Source organism: Octopus bimaculoides, chromosome 5 (genome assembly GCF_046866305.1).
Source record: "Octopus bimaculoides isolate indiv1 chromosome 5, ASM4686630v1, whole genome shotgun sequence".
In the NCBI taxonomy this organism is placed as follows: domain Eukaryota; kingdom Metazoa; phylum Mollusca; class Cephalopoda; order Octopoda; family Octopodidae; genus Octopus; species Octopus bimaculoides.
The window spans coordinates 62,488,548-62,511,047 of NC_142932.1; the positions used below are offsets into that span (position 1 = coordinate 62,488,548).

The 22,500-nt window shown below is 35.2% G+C and overlaps 1 protein-coding gene across 2 annotated transcripts in view; it reads left to right on the forward strand.

Annotated features, from left to right (window-relative positions):
• Positions 1-22,500, forward strand: part of LOC106872169 (uncharacterized) — a 127,856-nt gene that overhangs the window by 61,948 nt on the left and 43,408 nt on the right. For both annotated transcript variants that reach the window (XM_014919053.3, XM_014919052.3), the window contains exons 4-5: positions 14,818-15,042; positions 20,737-21,060. In XM_014919053.3, coding sequence (XP_014774539.1) covers positions 14,818-15,042; positions 20,737-21,060 — 549 coding nt within the window. The remainder of the gene's footprint in view (positions 1-14,817; positions 15,043-20,736; positions 21,061-22,500) is intronic.

A 22,500-nucleotide genomic window follows, 5' to 3' on the forward strand; every position in this document is an offset into this window, starting at 1 on the left:
CCATCTAATACAAGAAGAAAATTGCAGATAAATTGAATAAAAACATGAAAAATAACAAAATGACATTTCATTGCAAAGTAAACCATTCTGAAAGATAGTTCAGAATGTTTTCAAAACATTCATCTCCAGCTTTTCCCATATTTTATTAAGGGTTAGGGATTAGGGTTAGGGTTTAGAGTTAGGGGTTAGGTTTAGGGTTAGGGTTTAAAGTTAGGGGAGGTGAATGTTTTTTCAGTATTCAATGATTATTTTTCACTATTATATTCAACTTATCTGCAATTTTCTTTTTGTATTACATGGATAACCTCGCTCCTTTTACAGCAAGTAGCACGCATCCGTGCGTCTCGTTGTTTACCTCTGTGTTAAAATCAACTAGTAGCGCGAATCCGCTCGTCTCGTCATTTGCCTTGTGAGCTAAAATCGACTACTTACAACTAATGCGCGTGCACGCGCAAATTTGTGATATGCGCACTCTCAGAACTCAGGTCCACACTTCTCCTGTAGTACCCAAAATTTTTACAAACAATGTGAAGTTTTCTAATTTGGGTATCAAAACAAACAAATGTTCAATAATAATAACTTTTATTATTATGAGGATCGACTGGAAAGTTAACAGGCTGACCATTATATTGTCATAGAATGTGACCAAATGAAGTTCATTTTTAAATATTAGGATCTTTTCTGCTTGATTTCACCTTCTGAAATTTTAAAATTAAGCGAAAATTTTCAAATTTGATATATTGGTGTAATTTTTCCCCTTGAATCTGATGCTATTCACTTATTCCAGAAAAACTTTAGAAAACTGTAACAGAAGTTTAAAGTTTGATCATTTTCCCTCCATCAGAGAACAGGATGTGGAAGTTGGCATTTTGTACAAGGTGACAACATTACAATGTTTAAACATTCAACGATGGAAGTTTTAATAAAGTTTTGTGAAATGTTGGATAAATATACTGTTGGTTTAGTTCATGTGAACAATACACATTTTTGAAATTGGAATAAAATTGACGCAATTGAAAAGTGAAAATCAAACAGAAAGGATCATCTGCATACTTCTTTCAGCGATTCATTGCTTCGATTGCCTTGGAAAAGAAGCTATCTTGTTAGTTAAACAAATTTTCAACAGCTGATAAGACATCATCACTATGATATTGGTTCCAAACCGAGGATTTTTTTTTTATATATGTAGGGGATATAGATAATAAGATGAGGTCAAATCATTAAAGTAGGGAGGGTGGCTTAGCAGTCCAAAGCCAATCACACACAGCAGCCATCGAAACCAATTACTTGTGCACTGGAGTATTTGTTTCGATGAAAGAAAAACATACTCGACAGTTTTCCTTGCATTTGGCCTTGATAGCCTTTCGCAAACTGCCTTAGAAAGGTGGCACAGTACAGCACTCTCCATTGATGGTGAGAGCCTTTGAAAGTAGTCAATAAACACGATGCTTTTTGCAATCCAAAATACTGAGGCCATCACCTTCCCTGCACATTAAACGATCTTGATGACCTTCTTTAGAGTAAGTGTTGAGGAGTGTCTCCACTGTTAGATTATCTCTTATTCTCTAACTCAAAATGATAAACCCAACACATTTAAGGAAACTGGATTTGCCTCAAGCAATGTCAGATATTATCGAAATGTGATCAGCCTGGTGCCCTTTTAATCAGGTGTCAGAAGAAGCAACACCCACCAAGCAGAGACTTTCATAATGCCAAATTTACTGTGTAGAATATTCTCAACTCTCACACGTGATATGCTAATAACATTGGCAATTTATTATTTTTTTTTTGTCCAGTGGAGGCAGTTGCAGACTGTTCAGATCATTAGTCTTCTCAAAATTATCTCTGCTCAAATCAGTTAATCAGTTTTGCACTGTTGATAAAACTGGAGCATCATCCTCCGATATATCAACATGTTCTTGGGGACTAAATCAGCATGTCAAATTTTTTTCATCTTGAAGAGAAGTCACTAATAGTTACTTTTGAAGTTTTCTCTGAACATTCAAATGTCAGTTTACCAAGAAAGAAATAATGAAGCTATAAGTAGTGTTAAAATGGAAGTAAGCCAAGTTTTTGCGTCACTCCATAATTCACACGTATGTGAAAAAAACTGTATCAACATATTCTAAAAGTTTTCCTACGCTCACACGTTTTGTTAATGAAACGTTTCATGAGGATGTGCAAAGTGTTTTCATCGTATATTTTTTTATGTACATGCATTATGGCACAATGTGTAAGACGGTGCTGTGTCATTGTGGTACGGAGCCAGGTCTTCAAACGGCGAAGTGCACTGAATGTTCTTTTGCTTGATGCAACAGATACAGGTGAAGACAAGGCAAGCTGCATTAACGCCAACACTTGTGGCATACTAGAACGAAAAATAGCATCAGACGCTCTCCATTTTTCAACTATATCATTAAATGATTTAGGCAAATTTTCCCTTTCCGTCCATAGGTCAGCAAGAAGTTTGATTTGAGATGACAGTAAGAGCAAATCAAAAGAAGCAGGTAGATGTGCATTTTCAAAGTTAAATACTCCACATTTGACTGCTGACAATAGCAACTCCTCTTGTTCAGAGCATACACATATTCCCTGTAGCTGAAACCGGCGAGTCAATTCATTTTCGATGACAGCTACTATAGAGAAAAATTGCCGATGCCAGTCATCGGTGACAGAAAGAGCAACTTCATCAGTAGTTGTTGTGTGCCTAAAGCGCAGTGATGTATTTTTAGATCGCGAAATGTTGGGCATTTTCACCAAGTCAGAAGAGGATACTTCATCAAAATATTTTTCAAAAACCTTCTCACTTCTCATTTTTGAAAGAGAGTTTTTCAACTTTTCAATCAATTTCAAGCAATCACTGGCTGTCGTGCCTGGACGCTGTAAACTACGTGCCACTGGCTCACATACCCCAAATATATCCCCAGCGATTTTAATGCCGAACAAAATGGAAGCTTTGCCAGATTGTTTTAGCAGCCCTTTAACAGTAGCCTTTGTTGTTGTTCTTAACGAGAAGTCATTAAGAAAGTCAAGCAAAACAATTTTGAATATTCTTATAATTGTTTTCTGCTTGTTTCAGTGCTGTTGCTCTAATGCACCACCGAGTTGGACACACTGCTTGTTACACAAAGATTTGTCCATTGTGCTTTTCTTTTTGGTGACTCTTTTACAAGAATGGCGCATTGATGAACAAAGTTCAGTGCATCAGCTACAAAGGTAACCTCAGAACTAACTTCTTGGAGGACAAGGTCTAGAGAGTGGTTTCCACAGTGTACAAAATATATACCTGGGAACAAATTTTTCAATCGCATTTGTACACCTGAAATGTTTCCACTCATGGTACTTGCACCATCAAATGAAAAACAGCATAACTTTGAGCCAAGTGAAATGTTTAGGTGACAAAAAAGATCTAGAATAATCTTAGTCAGTGTCTTCGAAGAGCAGTCACGGGGATTATAAAAACCTAGAAAATCTTCATTGACATTCAGGTCTTCAGAAACGTACCGGACAGTGATTGATACTTGTTCCATGCCAGAGCAATTAGTGGTACCATCACTTATAATGCCAATAGATCTGAAATTTTCTACTTTTATTTTGATTTCATGTAAAATGTTATGAGCATATGCCTCTAAAATTTCATTTTGAATTGTATCAGAGAGGAAATTGTTCCGACGCTTAAACTACTGGCTTACTTCTGCACTGCATTCTTCAGCAAGTTCCCTTACAAGATTTACGAAGTTTCCCATAAGATTTTGAATTTCTGTTGAATACAACATGGCAGATGATTAAAAATGGCAGACACAAGAAAGAAAAAATAAGTAAAGAACCACGTATAAGGCCACTGAATTGTAACGAAAGAACTCTGGTCGAACAAAAACCTGAAAAACAAATAGTGAACATCAAATAAATAGTGCTTGTGTTTTTATTAGCAAAACCAGCAATATGCCCTCCCATCTAATATGCTTCAAAAGACGATAGGCTATACTAGAGCACCGTCTTTTATTTGAACAAATCAACGCCAGGAATTATTCTTTAGAAGCCTCGTATTAATTCTATCGACTCTTTTTTCGAACCGCCAAGTTACAGGGGCATAATCGCATCAACATTAGTTATCAGGCGATGGTGAGGTGACATACAGACACACAAATACATACATTCGTATGTATATGCATGCGTGTATGTGTGCTTGCATATGTACCTACCTACCTCTCTCTCTCTCTCTCTCTCTCTCTCTATATATATATATATATATATATATATATATATATATATATATATATATATATATATATATAATAATAATAATACAAAGAATATATATATACATGTATACACACATATATGTACATACTTACATCTACATGTGTATATATATGCATATCAGGGTACGGGACGTTAGAACAATGAACTACAGACAACGGGACGAACACATAGGAAAACGGAAAGCCACTTGGAATATCCCTTCATCAGCTGTCTCTATACTAACTAGACGTTTCGAAGATAAGACAGAACGTACTCTAGAATAGTCTCTTCCTGAGTAGCGGATCAACCCACTACACAGAGGATTCCAAGGTGGCAAACACAAACCAAGACAGGAAAAATTGGACAGTGAAAACAACATTCAAAAGCCGTACGGCCAAACGCGAATCTGAGGTAGAACGCTAGTAGTTCGTCTTGCTTTCACAGCGGCTGGAGTGAAAAGAAAGTTGACCACAGGTCACACGAGAGCAGAGAGGATGGTGGAGGGAGGAAGTGGAACAAGGAGGAAGGGACAGAAGGGTATAGCAGTGAAGTAGAGGCCAGGACAGAGGGATAGATAGAAAGATAGAGGAAGACAGATAGATAAATAGATAGAGAGGATGGTGGAGGGAGGAAGTGGAACAAGGAAGAAGGGACAGAAGGGTATAATATATATATACACATTGTGATAATATACGGTAAAACTATATAACCGGAGGAGAGCTTACTCTACAAGTAGAGAAGTGGGTAAATATAAATAGACCTCGTAACGATACCAGCTACCAAATGGTTTCACGGCGAACTGGGGCCCCAAGTGACCTTTGTAAAGTCATTGGGGAGATTCCTGAGCCGATTATCGAGGTCTATTTATATTTATATATATATCGTATATTATAAAGAGAGCAAATTTAGCCATTTCTCCGAAGATTGAAAAAAAAAGATGAACAACTTTAATCGATTTCCGAACATTATTGGGTTCTCATCAGAGGCGTAGTGGTTCAAACAAGAAAAATAGAACTTATGTTGAATCAGTCTCAATAAGTATAGATTTATTCATCAGAGAAAGTTACATAGTGACTGAAGGTTCGAGAGTTTCGTGCAGAGGCACTTATCAAACTAATTAAATCAACGTTTTCTATATAAAACGAAAAAGCAGGACACTATCGGAAACAGATATGACGCAGATACTATTTTATATATAGGCAGGAAGACTTTTGGTTAATAATATGACAGAATTAAGGCAAGATAAAAATATGAAAGTTGTCTATATATAAGGCATTCTGCCTAAACTACGTCTTTAAGATATGATTTGTTAGTAGTAACGCTAAAAGGAAACTATTTCCTAAGGAACTCAAGAGAAGGATAAAAAAGAGCAGCTAGAGAGGAATAAAGACAAAAAGGAAAGTAAAGATTGAATGAAAAGGTGAATCAAGACTAAAGTTGGAGTTGAGAAAAAAAGGCACTTACCCAGGCAGTGGTCAAGCAAATATTGGTCGTTTTGTATTGAAAGAATTCTGAAGGGGCTTTATTTTTAGACTGGGGTCCAACGGTCGAATCTATTCAACCATGTTTTAAGTCTTTAGCAACATCAATTACAAAGAACTTGGGAGTGTGACAGGCAGAAACTGGGTGGGAGCTGTCTTCAATAATTCAAGTAATGCTATATGTTCAAAATTAACCATACATGCTGGTTTTGTTGTTGTTATTGTTGCTGCTACTGTTGTTATTGTCACTTACTTTTTCGTATTTTGACGCTACTTGCCTTCAGAACTCCCTAGGGAATTTTATGCTAGCTTCATCACTTTTATTTATTTATACATTAATTTTCTTCTTTGTTTTGAAATGGGATCAAACTTCAGCATTTTATACCGATAGATTTTAGACACTTTTTTTCTGCAACTGGTAAGATTATGTAGGGGGTGCAAATTTTGATCTTGCACCCCCTGAAAATTCTAGGGGGTGCGGGTGCACCCCCTGTTCCCGGGCCCTTGGTGTCAGTAATGCAATTCGAAAAAAGTTGTTTGTAACGATTTTTTTTCTACCGCGTATAAGTCTCTTGTGTTATCAGAGTTTACGAAAATCATATCCGAGTTCTTTATATTTCAAATCTTTTCCTTCATATTTCTCTGGAGCGAATTGCTGAATTTACAGAATTTTATCTTTCTAATAAGCTCGAAAACGTCTTTTTCGAAAGCTTCTAATTCCAAGATGGGTGGTGGTTTTTTAGAAGATTTAAGGCCAAACTTGTTTCCGTTATTCTGTTGTTTCGTTTCAAAGAAGTAAGCTTGCCATCTCATTCTTCAGATAAAATCTTCCGTTTTTTCAATAAGGCTTTTGAGGCATTGCTTCTGCGTCGGGATAGGTATATTTTTTAAAGAAAAATCCAACGGGTAGAGCTCCATTTTTTTCTTCCTACTTGTGTAGAGTCGCTCAAACTTTCTTAAAAAGGAGCGGGTTACACCAAAGTAAGCAGATAAATGTGAAACAAGGTGGGGATGGGGGAAATGGTACTCGAATACTGGAGGTCGAGTAGTATGCTTTATTATTATTAAAGCTACAAAAACATCACAAAAATATCACAAAAAAACTGCTACTCAGAGTTTCCCGTTCCCGTTCCTCGGACAGTTCTGACACACACACACATTTGAAATTGGTTTCTTTTCATTGGTCCTTTCGACTAATAGTTTTTTCAATGATGATTATGTGAGTTCAAAGAAAACCTTAAATCAAAAATCAAAGTTTCAAAAATGACTGTAGTTAGAAGGAAAAAACGTATATACCCAGAATAAATCAATTAATGATAAAATAACTTTAATTTAAACTATATAAATGTGTGTATTATAAACATATTCACTTACATAAATCAAATAGCCTAAAAATAAACACACTGTACTTATACACACTAACAAACAAACGTACATGCGTACACTAAACATACAAACGCTAACGTACACATACATACATATCTACAAACATTCAAAGGCAAAATATAAATATGAATATATATACTAATGTATATTATATAGTTAACTACGCGCGCACACACACACACACACACATACACACATATATATATATACACATATATACACAATACACATCATACATCTTCGTGCGTATGTTGTGAAGTTGCAATTCCATTGCTACACATTAGAAAAGAATTAGAATTAGAATAAGAATAGTGGTAATGGTTGGAAGAAAAAGAAGTGATCGAATGGAGGAAAAGAAAGAGGGACAAAATATAAAGAAAGAAAAGATAGAAAAAGAGAATAACTGCTTTCAGTAAAGTATCTTACAATAAGGAAAAAAGTGGATGAAAAGAAAAGAAATAAATATTAAAGAAAAGATACATTTAAACATTATGCATATATATATGTATATATAAGAGTTCAGGATTTAAGTGAATCAGTTACCTAAATAGTAAAGCACCAAGTTCGGGTCAAAGAAATAGCAATCGTGTACAAAACAAAATTAGAGGAACATATACGTACATACCGAAGTACAAACGGATTAAAATTCCAGTTTCGTATACGATCACAAGCGCCTGACTGAATATACTACGAGTCTCAAGGTTATACCAATGAACACATACTGTACCTATTGTACTGCACATACTCCATATCCACGCTAATTGCAGGTTCAGAGTAAGATGAAAAATAAATGAATAACAACAGATGGAAATTGGTTCGTTTACTACAGCTGTTTCAAACTAGTTTTTTTTTTTTTTGATGAATGGAGTTATTACATCATGCGAAAAAAAACGTTTTCATCGGGTGAATATACGCGAAATAAACATTTAAAAAAAAACATTCCAAGAATCAACATTATGTGCAACTTCATGATTCTTGGATAGCTTCACAAAAAAAAAAATGACTCGCTTACCCTAGCCAGTAGTTTACACAGGAAAATCATTCGGGTGACAGGAGCGGGGAGAGAGGTAGGGAATAATTTGTAGTGGGAGTAAGAATACAGAATAGGGGATGAGAATAAGATATCCTGCTCTAACTTCAAAAGAAAAGACTATTTTATTTTTAATCTTTAAATCACTGGATACAACTTGCTTAAATTGCGTAGGCACGATACTAAAGAACATAAGGTTAGATTGTCTGATAACTTAATCTTTGGGTCTGGTGGAAATGGTTTTAGCGGTGATGTAGAAATTACAACTATAAATATTTAAATAATAGAGGTAAAATAGATGGCAGTAATAATACTATCGACGAGATGAATATGAGTGTTAATAATAATATTATCGGTGACAATAATAATAGTAATAAAAATAAGGATGTATTACATAAGTTAAGAATCAACCGTAAGTTTAGAAATTCTAGATAGTACTCTTATAAAATATAGTTTATAAGAGTGCTATGATAACTGATACTAACACATTTACCTGTATAGGTTGCCCTTGCAACTTCAAGGCAAGATTGCGCAGCCATCTTTCCTCATTTAAACTCAGACATAAGACCAATATTATCTCATTACGAAAATTTGGGAACTTAGTTATAATAATGAACTACACAATGATGATGTAATCTGGTTCAAGCTGCCTTTCAATGACGCAATAACCATAAATATCTATAATAAACTATTCTATATTTGAGAAAAGAATTTCCCCATCTCCCCTTGCATAGATACAGCAGTATATACTCTAGTAGGAAAATTAAAGTTTCGCACTCTACCCTCCCAAATGTAGGCACGATAATGGCGGGTCTAAATAAAAGAAATATTGCATTAGCTCATAACAATAAAATAGCAGTACAAAATAGAAATAGAAATATTAGTAACACAAACTTGAAGTGTCCCCTTAGTGCTAGCAGTATTAACTTACCTTTTAATTGAAGAACGTATGGTATCAGTATTGGAAATGGTATTAGTAGTAGTAGTGGTAGATAACTTAGAACGGTAAATTACGACAGCATTGGTTTATCACGATCGGGTACACATACTGGCAAGAGTCATGAATCAGGGTCTCGCCTTCCTACACCCGAATTTGTACTACCACCTGTTGCAATACCAAGTAGGGTAAGCACTTCGAACGTGCTTAATGATACTGATAAGCAAGCTACCGTTTTAATGCTCCCTAACTATAAAGATGTTAGTTATTCTAGTTATAACATTTCTAGTGGGGTAAGTCATAGCGTGGTGATTGATGGCCTTGGTATTAGGAATGAGCACGAATAAGGTAAACAAAGTCTTTATAGGCAACTATGGAAACTACGTAAACATTAATACCAATACTCACGATAATATCAAGATTGGTAGTTAGTAATATTAGCTATGAGGTATATAATAATAGCAAGGTGATTACCAATGGCTGCAATTATCGCGATAAAAGCAAATGTCCGCTTAGTGAAGATTGTTTAGCTAAAAATATAGTTTATAAGAGTATTATAATAACTGATACTAATGCATTTACCTATATAGGTTGCTCTTGCAACTTCAAAGCAAGATTGCGCAACCATCTTTACTCATTTAAACTCAGACATAAGACCAATATTATCTCATTATCTACGAAAATTTTGGAACTTAGGGATAATAATGTTAAATTTGTTATTATATGGAACATCATTCGTAGAGTCTGAGCGTATTCTAACAATAGATATGGATGTATTCTATGCTGCACGGAACTATATGAGATATCAAAGAATAGGGACAATGAGAACTTACTTAATAGACTGGAACTTCGATTATCATGTATGCATAAAAGTTATCTAGTATTTAACTATTTTAAACAGGTTACGTAATCCTCTAGCCCCTGTGTATTTTAACCACTACCAACTATCCTATTCTCTTGCACCTCCTACCTATCTCCTTCAAGCTTAATTATTAGTGTTATTAATGTATTTATTAATGTTTATAATGCGATGTATTACCTCACCTCCTGGCCTCTCCCCATACTTTCGATTACATTTAGCTATAATTGATTGCTCTAATATACCTGTTATATTTGTATTATACCCGAACTCAATCGTGCTGATTTTTGTTCTGGCCACTTGATCACTTGAAGGTTTTAATCCATTTTTAATTTTATTGATTTCATGGATTCGTTTATAAACTCTAAATTCTTATTATATCATATCATTATATTATATATTCTGCCTTATATATACTTACACATGTGTAAATATGTATTATGTACGTGTGTGTGTGTGTGTGTGTGTGTGTGTGTGTGTATTATGTATACTGAGTTTCACGCCATTGCTATCTTCTGCAATGGAGTGAAACTCGATCCGCGAGACAAGTTCTCGGCTTCAGTTTTAATTTAAAAAAGAAAACTACATGCATGTGTATATACATGTGTGTGTGGGGGGGGGGGGGTTATTTATTGATATATTTTTATGCATTATATCTATATCTATATATCCACTATGTATTATATATATAGTATATATACATTATATAGTATACTAGCAGTATAACCCGACGTTGTCTGGGTGTGACTTATTACGCCATCTATGATAAGTCTTGCTAGGTGAAAATCAACTAAAAAAGAAAGCCTTACGACGAAAAAAACCCTATGATGTAAATATGTTCATAATTCAAAAGACGATGAAATTAATAGGGAAAGTGTGAAGGCTGTTTTGCGTAAAATTATTAAGCGTACTTAAATTTCATCCGTCTAATTGACTATAGAAATGCATGTGCGAAACAACTTTTTGCGCTGCCTTGATTATACATTGCAAGGTAATCCCTTTTCGCAGAAGGTAGGACGGCAATTTCTAATGGAGCAATTGCTGGCGATCTATTGCTACACAGTTCAGCCAGAATTCTATCAGATTGGGCAGTAGATGTTGATGCACCATTTTGCATTATGTTCAAAGTAGCTTCTGGAATGTGGTGAATTGCTGCAGTCTGTTGCTGTCTTTTTAAACCGGTTGCTTTCTTTCCCCAGCAAGCTCTCTTCTTTGTAATGAAGTTCACTGATTTGCAATGTGTTGTCCATAAGCTCCGTAGTTTGTATTGTTTGTATTTGTTGTTGGATCGTTCGTAAAGGTTCAGAAGAGAAAGTAAGAGTTGAAAGGATTTGTAAAGGTAGTAGAAAGAGGAAATTAGATTCTATTAGGGGGGAAAATGTTATTTTGTGTAGTTTAATGGATTTTATTCGTAATTGTGTGTTATTTTGAGGGGGAAAATGACGCTGTGACCTAAGTTATGGTATTTAGAATATTAATTCCGATTCTTTCATTCAAGAAATTTGGAATTGTGTAAATGTATGAATTTTCAACATACACACACACACAGAGAAAAATCTGCCTTTTATAGATAAGTTACACATAAATATATGTGTGCGAGTGTATGTGTATATATTTATAGATGTGTATATGACTTCGTCCGTCTTTTTGTTTAAGTTTATATCAATGAAAAATCCTGTTTATCATACATTTTTTTATATCTTCCTAGTTCTATTGATGGAAAATTAAACCAGTGTTGTGGTTGTACTAGCTTCTGTAAGGTTAGAGAATACTTTGAACGTGTTGTCCCAGACTAGCTGCAATCCAAAGTTTTAAATTAGTAAAAGAATATGTACAATACTTCTCTCAATATCTTTATTATACAGTATCAGATTGCCAGATATAAGAAGGTATGGCTATTATCGTGTTATCTAATATGCGTTTAAGACTATACTAGCAAAATATACTAGAAAATGAAAATATTGATATATGTTTATCAATTTAGCGAAGACCAGTGTTTTTGACACTTCTTCGTATCTTCATCTGTGAGAAAAAAGCGTTTTGTGCGAATAGAAGTTCTATTTATATGCTGCTGTTACAAATGATAGTTGGTTACTGTAACCTTGAACATTCAACCACTGTAATAAGAGCTAAGGCTATGACATGGCCTTGTTACTATTGGAACTAGGGATTAATTAAGAAGCAAAAATCCTCGTGTTACGAAAGGCCAAAAGCATTCTTTGTTGGAATAAACAAAAGAGATTTCCTTGAACTTCACAAATCATTTAACATAATTCAGAACAGGTAGGAATTCACCAATGACATGCTTCGGGTGAAGCGGTACATGAAGCGTTCTGTGTGAGGAAGTTGAATTAAAATGTACGAGAGGATTTCGAACGCTACTTAGATTTACTTGAAGTGAAAGAGTAAGTCATGCACATGGTGTGTGACTTGAAAACTTTGAAATACTAGGCTGCTCGTCGGAGGCATTCGTTTGCTTAGGCCACGTATCGTAAAAACTGTGCGCTCTCAAACACAGATATGTGTTTAGGTCGAAGACCGACAGTCGAAAAGAGACTGAAATCCCGCGGCTATTCAGTATATGGCCTCAAAGAATTCTAGTTCTCCCTGGTGACTTAAAAAACCTTCTAGAACATTCCACGGCTCAATGAGATTAGTAAAAGAGGCACAAATCCGATTTTGGATCTTTCTGATTTAGCGGACACCATTTGTTTTCTAACAAACACTTTCAAACTTGGGATACTGGTAGAATGTGTCATATAAAACATCTTTTTCTCTTAGCCTTGTTAAAAAAAGTTTTTATATTCCAAGTTATTTCATGTTAAAAGTTGTCGTATTTCGGTAATTTCAACCAATCACTAACGTCTATTGAGGTGAAAACAATAACTGCCGTAGTTTGACAACAACACGTTCTGGCGGTGTAAGGGGATCTTTTCCTTTGAATAAAATTACTGCTGTTGTTTGTCAACAACAACTATCGGCGGTACTGTTATTTATGACATCGTTCGTGCGTTTGTACTGGTTTTAGGGTTAGGGTTCGGGTTTTAGAGTTAGGGTTAGGGTTAGGGTTTTAGGGTCAGGGTTAGGGTTTTAGGGTTAGGGTTAGGGTTTTAGATAATCTCGTTTCAAACCGCTCACCCAATGAGTATTTTTGCCACATTTCGTGAAAATCTGTTCAACAATTTTTCGGTAATTTTCTATGTACTGTGTACTCGGTAGCACATTTTCTAAATGATGGTAGAGTTTGATTTGAGGAAGATTTGGCTGCTATTTCTAGGAAATGAAGCAACTGTTTGGAAGCCCTTTCTTTCAACTATTTTGTTGACTTGATTCCCTTATTAGCTATTATCCAATCAACTGAAGCAAGTAGAATAGTGTAATTCAAGCATATTGGCAGTAGCTAATAAACCTTTCTATCATAGGCACAAGGCCTGGTTTTTGAGGGAAGGGGTAAGTCAATTATATTAATCCCAGTGCATAACTGGTGCTTAATTCAAAAGGATTACCAGGGACTAACGATATATACACTGCCACAAATTATTGTTGACAAAGAACAGCAGTAACTGTATTCAGCTGAATAGACGTCAGTGATTGGTTGAAATTACCGAAATACGACAATTTTTAACATGAAATAACTTCGAATATAAAACTTTTTCTCTGTTCTATAAGACAAAACATACAAGTATATGAAGTTTTAAAGTGTTTCGGTAGAAAACACACTAAATAAACACTAAATAAAAAATGGTGTCCGCCAAATCAGAAAGATCCCCGATTTCTTGGAAGCTTCTAGAATGTTCGCCAAGGAAGATCACTGTGAGTAAATCCCATAGTTCGCCAACGTAAAATAGGTAATAATAAACCTGTTTCTAATTACGTAACTCCAACACTGCCTTCGGTGTGGTGGAAGACAAAACTGTTGTTTTGGGAACACTTGTTTCTACTCCGCTGTGGAATCTTACAGGCAACTAATATAAAGTCAACGATGCGCACAATTAAAGTATTCCACTACCAAAAGTTCGGAGCTCGATGGATAAAGCAGTTAAATAGCTTGAAATTAAAAGTAACCACAAAAAAGAACAAACTCATCAGTATTAGTATTTGTAACCGAGTTAAGCATACGGGTTATAAAGCATAAGACTACTAAATAAAGGATCATGTATACAAAAGCTAGTAAAGAATCATGTATACAAACTTTATCCTGTATTGTGCCGCAGTACAGGATACAACTCTTTCTTGTCTCAGTTCACTTTGTCGAGAGACTAGTAGCAATTTTATCACTCAGATGAGTTACTGAATGTCATCCAGTTATAGAACGATTAAAGTCGTTACAGAAACTATATATGGATCGCATGGTCTGAGCATTAACTGTAACAAAAACTGATACGAATAAGGGCAGTTTTTATGTAAGTTTTACAGTTTATTCATTTACCAGTCTGACCAGTAATCAATACAACCCCTACAACAGCAAACAATGTGACCACCTCTCTCCCTCGCTTTCTCTCTTCCATTGCCATTATCGCCATCGCTGCAACATGACCCCCAACAGTCAGTTGCTTTGAGTTACTTTCCGGATTCTCTATTTTAAAGATACAAATCATCTCTAATTATTCAAGGGCGTAACCAGTTACATCTCGGAGTTCAAATCTCCGCTGAGTCGGCTTTGCCTTTCATATTTGGTGTGCATCGGCGTAAGTAATATTCAAATATAGTTCATTCAATCGGCAACAGCTCTTAGCTGTGATATTCATAAATGTCTGAATAGTTACAGCGGGAACGTCTACTCGATCAATGTTGACAAGGTGCTTAACAACAACGATAACAATAACGAGAAGAGTAAAGCTGAATGGTATTGCATACGTACTAATTATTTGATTTATTGCAGGATTTTGTGAGGCAGATATTTGTTATGAGAAACCTTACTGTTCGATTGGAAGCAAAATAGCCATTCGCAATTATACAAACAATGGAGAACAAAACTGGAAAATAATGGGCATGATACGATATTATTGCAACAAGGGACAGAACTGTGCACCTGAATTCAGCGGATATACACAAAAGATCTGCCGACCTGATGCTAAAAATGTGATTCAATATATTTGTATGAAAGGTAAGTCAGTCATTGTCAGTATTTCTACAGCTACTTATTGCACTGAAAAGAAAGGAACATATATTCCTCTCCCTCCTCCTCCTCCTCCTCCTCCTCTCTCTCTCTCTTCACCATTTCTTTTCCATTTGCCCATTCACCTTTCATCACATTATGTGTAGATATATATATATATATATATATATATATATATATATGGGAGAATATACAAAAAATAACAACAGACGAGGACAGGTGGTGTAAATAACAAAAGTATATATTAGTATGACGCTCGGGAATACGGAAAGTCTTTGACGTTTCGAGCTACGCTCTTCAACAGAAAGAATACGGAGACAAGGAGAAAAACACGGAGAAAAAAAATTGAATAGTGTTCAGTCAACGGTCAATCATAATAATGGCCGATCATAACAATGACTGACCGGAAGTTAGAAATTCTTATTTCAGGAGAGCTAAGAAAGGGGGAGATAACAAACGGTGATCGGGAACGAGGGGCTGTGTGTGGGAGGTAGACTGCTGGTGATCTTGACGTATGTAGTGTGAAAATGGGGGAAGGGAGAAAGGGAGAAAGTAGTTGGTCAGTTGTAGTGTGTGCGTGGTGTGATGCGAGGGTATTGGTGTGGTGTGATGTGAGGGTGTTGGGAGGTGGGGAAGGCATGGGTGGAGTGTGGGGTAGAGGTAGGGGTATGTGGGTAGGGTGGGGCATGTGGGTAGGGGTGGGTGGTGGGTGTAAGGAATTGGATGGGGTGGAGTGGGAAGGTAGAGTAGGAGTGTGTTGGGGTGTGGTGGGATGAGCTTATGAGGGGGTGTTGACGAGGAGGGAGAAGGGGAAGGTGGATGTAAGAGAGGGGGAAGATGGGTATGGGAGGGGAGTGGAAGAGAGGAGAGAGGGTGGGTATAAGAGAGGGAAGGGGGATTGAGAGAGGGGGAAGGTGGGTATGGGGGGAGAAAGAGGGGAAGGTGGGTATGGGGGGAGAAAGAGAGGAAGAGAAAGAGAGTGAGAGAGAGGGAAGAGGGGTATGGGGGGGAAAAGAAAGGAAGAGAAAGAGAGTGAGAGAGAGGGGAAGAGAGTGAGAGAGTAAGGGTGTAGAGAGTAGGAGAGTAAGAGTGTAGAGAGTAAGAGTGAGAGAGGGGGGAGTACGAGAGAAGAGAGTGAGAGAGAGTAAGAGAGAGGAGAGAAAGAGTAGGGGTGAAGAGAAGTGGGAGTGGAGAGAAGTATGAAGAGAGGTGAAGAGACGTACAAAGAAGTAGGAGTCGGAGCAGGAGGTGGGGGAGGGGAGAGATGGGTGGTAGGAGGGAGGGTGGGGGAGAGAGACAGGAGGAGGGGGTTAGATGAAGAGTGGAGGGGAGTTGAGCCCATGTGGCGCAAAGGAGCGAAGATAGAAGATTAATCCCTGTTCACGGCGCAAACGGGAGTCCGGATGGCCCCTGTGCATGGACAATCCAAACACAGACAGGTGTTGCCGCAAGGAGTGGCCGGCAGAACGGAAGTGGCGTGACACCGGGGTGTCATTGCCGACGTGTGTGTGTGTGTGTGTGTGTGTGTGTGTGTGTGTGTGTGTGTGTGTGTGTGTGTGTGTGTTATTGTGACGATATTGATTCCTCTTAAAAGCGATGTTTACATCCAAGCTTCTCCGGTTTAATCCTATACTAGACTACCCGTGACCCATTGGGTCAGCGAGAAAGTCTGAGTTTTCCAGCAACGGAGTTTTGTATTGTGTTTTTTTTTTTTTTCTATTTTCCAGGTTATTTCGCATGCTTTCAACGAATGTGACATCGAAATCACGCGTAAACAGCTCCTTTCCCCAGAAAAGGAAAGATTTGGCGGATCTTTACCCTTTGAACGGCACATCGAGAAATTAATTTTTTGTAACTAAACACTTTCAAACTTCGGACACTGGTAGAATGTGTCATATAAAACATCTTTTACTCTTAGTGTTGTTGAGAAAAGTTTGTATTTTCAAAGTTATTTCGTGTTAAAGTCGTGTTTCGGTAATTTCAACCAATCAATGGCGTGTATTCAGCTGAATAAAATTACTGCTGTTCTTTGCCAACAACAACTTCCGGCGGTGTATATTTTGTTTGTCACTGTTATTTATGACATATTTCATCCCAGTTACGTTTGTATGAATAAACGAGTGTATCTGAAGCATGTTTACTTCATGGCACCACCACAATCGTTCGTGCATTTCTACTGCTTTTAGTTTTTTTTCTTCCTGTTTTTTAGCTACTATTTTCGGAAAGACTTTTTTGCCCCCATCCCCCCCCCAAATTTCTTCATTTTTCACTTTTTTCCGTAACTCTAACCCTAAAACCACAACCCTAACCCTAAAACCCTAACTCTAACCTTAAAACCCTAACCCTAACTCCTCTAAAGCTAAAACAAAACGCACGAACCATGTCATAAATAACAGTGACAAACGAAAAATACACCGGCGATAGTTGTTGTTGACAAACAACGGCAGTAATTTTATTCTGCTGAATACACGTCCTTGATTGGTTAAAATTACCGAAATACGACTACTTTAACACGAAATAATTTTGAAAATATAAACTTTTCTCGACAACACTAAGAGTAAAAGATGTTTATGTGACACATTCTATCAGTGTTCAAAGTTTGAAAGTGTATAGTTACAAAAAATTAATTTCTCGATCTGCTGTTCAAAGGGAAAAGATCCGATTTGGCTGCTATTTCTTGCACGCCCTGCTACCACGTAACAGATATTTCAGGTTCTTTATCACAAATAGCTGTTACGTGGTAGCAGAGCGTGCTAGAAATAGTAGTCAAATCTTTGGAGGTGAGATACGCTGAATGCACTCGAAAAAAAATTATGGAAAAAAATTATTTCACACCTAGGTTACGAACGGGTCTTTTACGAAATATTTACTGTATTTTTAAAGTCATTATCACTTTAAAGTAGATTTTAAATATATAATTTTAAGTAATTTTTAAAAAACATTAAAATATTGTCTGTTTAAAGATAGCTGAAATATAAATACTTACTGTACAAACAACTTACATTTTTAAAATCACACTCACTTAAAAATCTTTCTAAATGATTAAAATATTGTGTTTAACAGAAGCGAAAATAGAAACATTTACTGCAAAAAAAAAAGAAAAAATCGTATTTCTTTATTGTCAAATCACTGTGTCTAATCGAAGGGTTAGAGTTTCTTCCTTTCAGGATGAAGTTCTATTCGGCATTATACATCGTTTTGGGCATTTATACCCCCCAAACCCTGAACATCTCAATAACTACTGCTCCGATTTACGCGAAACTTGTTTCATTCTGTTCGTATTAACATTTCAGGGACAACTTAATTCATAGTATTTTCCATTATGCGCCAGTTTGGCTGTGTAACAGTGCAAGCAAGCAAGATTGAACTTCACTTTTATTAGTATATAGATATCGATGAAATTTTCAGGAGTCCAGTTTTACGTAGTAGTATTGGTGTTTATCATTTAATAGGCACCAATATCAAACACATTATGAAGTTCAGGTATTTTTTTATAGATGTTTGTTTCGCTTCGATATATATGGGTATAATTTATTAAAGTATATGATAAAGAAGAAAATGGAGAGTACGAACAGGGAACTATCAATTTATTAACATTTTACACTTGCCTACAATTGTTTCCATATTTGCTCTCATTCAAATTACAAACTTGTAAATTAAAATTGCATTTTGAAAAATTGCAATTCTATTTTCAAAATGCAATTTAATTCATATTTTTGTAATTTGAATGAGAGTAGATATAGAAATAATTGTAGACAAGTGTAAAATGACAAAATGTTAACAAATTGATAGTTCTCTGTTCTATATTTAAGAGATGAGGAATTATTTACATTATTTACATTAGACGGATATTTATCCTCACAACGTTTCGGCTGATATAGCCTCCAGCCTTCATCAGGTGTCTTGGGAAAATTTCAAACATGGGTTCTCATTCCTAAAGTATTTTTCGATGTTGTTGTTGTTGTTATTATTATTATTATTATTATTATTATTATTATTATTATTATTCAGGTCACTGCCTGGAATCGAACTCGGAATCTTGGGGTTAAGAGCGCGGGCTACTAACCCCAAGATTCCGAGTTCGATTTCAAGCAGTGACCTGAATAATAATAATGATGATGATGATGATAATAATAACAACAACAACAACAACATTGAAAAATACATTAGGAATGAGAACCCAGGTTCGAAATTTTCCCAAGACATCTGATGAAGGCTGGAGGGTATATCAGCCGAAACGTTGTGTTAACAACAAACAAGATGAGGACAAATATCCGTCAAATGTAAATAATGTAAATAATGTTGATAGTTCTCTGTTAAAACTATCCATTTTCTTCCTTACCATACGTATGTATGTATATATATATATATATATATATATATATATATATATATATATATATATATATACATATATGTGTGTGTATATGTATGTATCTACACACACACACGTGTGTATGCGCGTGTGTATATATATGTATGTACAGGAAAGAAAGAAAAAAGGAAGAATTTGTTATAAAAATAAATGTAAAATTCCAAATTAAATCAACAGCCAAGATACATAATAAATGCCTAAAGTAAATATATATATTTGATTTATTTCTTACTTGTGCCCGAGTTTTGGCAGAGATCTACTATATTTGAATTTAAAAAATTAAGCTTTAATTTGGGAAAATGCTGTCTTGTAATTGGAAAATATTCACAATGAAAATGTTCCTTGCTTCTTTTGTGTAACTACCAAAGCATATTATGCGATAAAACTGTCAATGGTCTCTGTTATGTTCTCATCGCTTGATGTGGGGAGCTGTTAATATCTCATTTGTTCGAATAGATTTCAATGCACAAGCAAGGCTCAGTATCAAATCGAAATCAAATTCAAATGTAGATAGCTTATGTAAATTGATCAGTATATTCATCAAGCTACATCATCATTTAGCTTGTCTGTGTTACCGAAAATACAATGCTCAGCGTAATATGCAAATAAAAATACATATACATTTTCAGCTGAACACTGTTTCCAGCAACATAGACGAGATATGTCCAGTTAAATGACGATGTACTTTGATAAGTTTCATCTATAAATAAACTAGCTGAGTATACATATTGTAGAGTAAACATATTTTTATAGTAAAATGAGACTATATTTTTTATCGTATCTACTAGTCTCTATATTGATGCTAAGACAATGAAGAAAATTACAAGATATTTCTGCGCATTATAAAGACAGAGATGGTTATGAAAGAGTAGGGAATTTTACATAATTAAGTGAATAGATATATATAGAATATATGCAGGTATATAAAGGCATACAATGACAGGACACAGGAAATGTGTCAAGGTCAACAGGAAACGGTGTTTCCTAGGGCTAAATAGCAGCAGCATTCTTCCCACATTAATTTGACAACATACCATGACGTTAATGTATAAATGATTGAGAGAAAAAAATTCCAAAAGAGTAATTTTTTATACATGAGTATAATTTTTTATTCAAGAGTAATTTTTTATACATGAACAACGATTTGCATTCAAATACAATATTGACAAATATTAAAGCAGAAAAGTAATGAGCTCCAGTTCTATTGTCTTATAGAATATTCCTGAAAAAGTTGATAAACGAAAGGGAATGAAAAAGAATATTTCAAAACTGATTGCATTTTAATTGAAAATTTTTTTCATTTATAGAAAAAATCACACATGATGTTGATTGTCCGCACTCCCATGTTATCAGTACTTACGAAGGCCATATCATTTCCATTGACTATCCTAAAATGATGCCACCAACATCTAGTGTATGCAACTTCAAAATTGCTTTCAGTGAAGCAGTACCAATAGAACTTTTTTTGCTGGATGGAAAAAATATTCGTGTGCAGATTATAAATAAAAATGATATAGCTATTACTAAAGAGCTTGATCTTTTTCACACCATCCTGGGAGAATCCTTTGAAATTGATTTTGAAATCAACCCTGATAATCTAAGAGAGAAACGATTTTGGATATATTACCGCAGTAAGTAAAATATTTTTTGAAATATTTCGGCAATTCTTTATTTATTTCCTTGAAGTTGCAGTTATTTCTAATATCTGTAAATTTATGTATATTTGTGTGTTTTATATTTCGTATAGTTACATATAAATACAAGTATACATTAAATTGACGGAACATTTTTAGTAGAGTACTGTGTTTATTTTATATTAAGAAAGAATTGGTTGACACTGATTTTGAAGTTTCGGCACATTAACTGTATTTGTGTATTTATCTCCTTTATTATTATTAATATAACCAAAAGGATCGATTCTTGAAGAGTCTGCATACCTTCACTGTCGTTTTTTTCTGCTATTTTGGTGATGACTTTTTGAGTTAGCTTACCAATTATTTTTGTTGGTAGTTAATTTATAATATATTGATATATATATATATATATATATATATATATATATATATACAGTTCTATATTTAAGAGATGGGGAATTGTGTACATTATTTACATTATTTATATTTGACGGATATCTTGTTTGTTGTTAACATAACGTTTCGGCTGATATACCCTCCAGCCTTTATCAGGTGTCTTGGGAAAATTTCGGACCTGGATTCTCATTCCTAAGGTATTTTTCGATATTATTATTATTATTATTATTATTATTATTATTATTATTATTATTATTATTATTAAATTTTAAAAAGGATTGACAAAGGTAAACAGTCAAGACGAAGAGCGTGATTCGATTGTAAGATATTTTATTAATTAAACGATATTTCAACAGCACGTCTATTTTTGTCAAGTTCAAAATAAGAAGTGATAAAATTTCAAAATTACAGAAATTTAAACGTAAAGTATGAACGAGAGCAACCAGTGTCAATACGTTCATGGAATGACATCATCAGTTTTTAAGTTACAGGCGGAAAGAAAAAGACCGAAAAAATAGAAAAAAGAAAACGACAGAAACAAAGAAAAGAAAAAGAGAGAAAGAAGAATATTCAATCAAACAGTTTTGTGTAAATTTGATGATATTCTCCTGTTATCTTATTCATTCCTCCAGGGCGTGATGTTAATAACCCGCAAACATATTTCTCCTCATACATTCTTAGATTCAGAATATTTTCTGAGAATATGCACTTTCAAGTCTTCTTCAAAATTGCAGCCGCTTGAAATGTTCAGCAAGTTCTGTCGAACTACTATTATTGTGCCCGACGTCGAATCTATGCCCATTAAACCTTTTGTTTAATTGTTCTTTGCTAATCTTAGCTATTTCATTTGTTATTTCCTTTAATCGTGATTCATTGTAACCGCGTTTGACATAATGATATACAAAAGCATTTGCATGTTTCCAGTAATCCCCTATGTCAGTACAAGTCCGTTCTATCCCAAAAAATTAGGATTTCGGATTTGACCGAATAATATGATGTGCATGATCGGACCGGCGTTGGAGATAAATGTGGGATGACGTG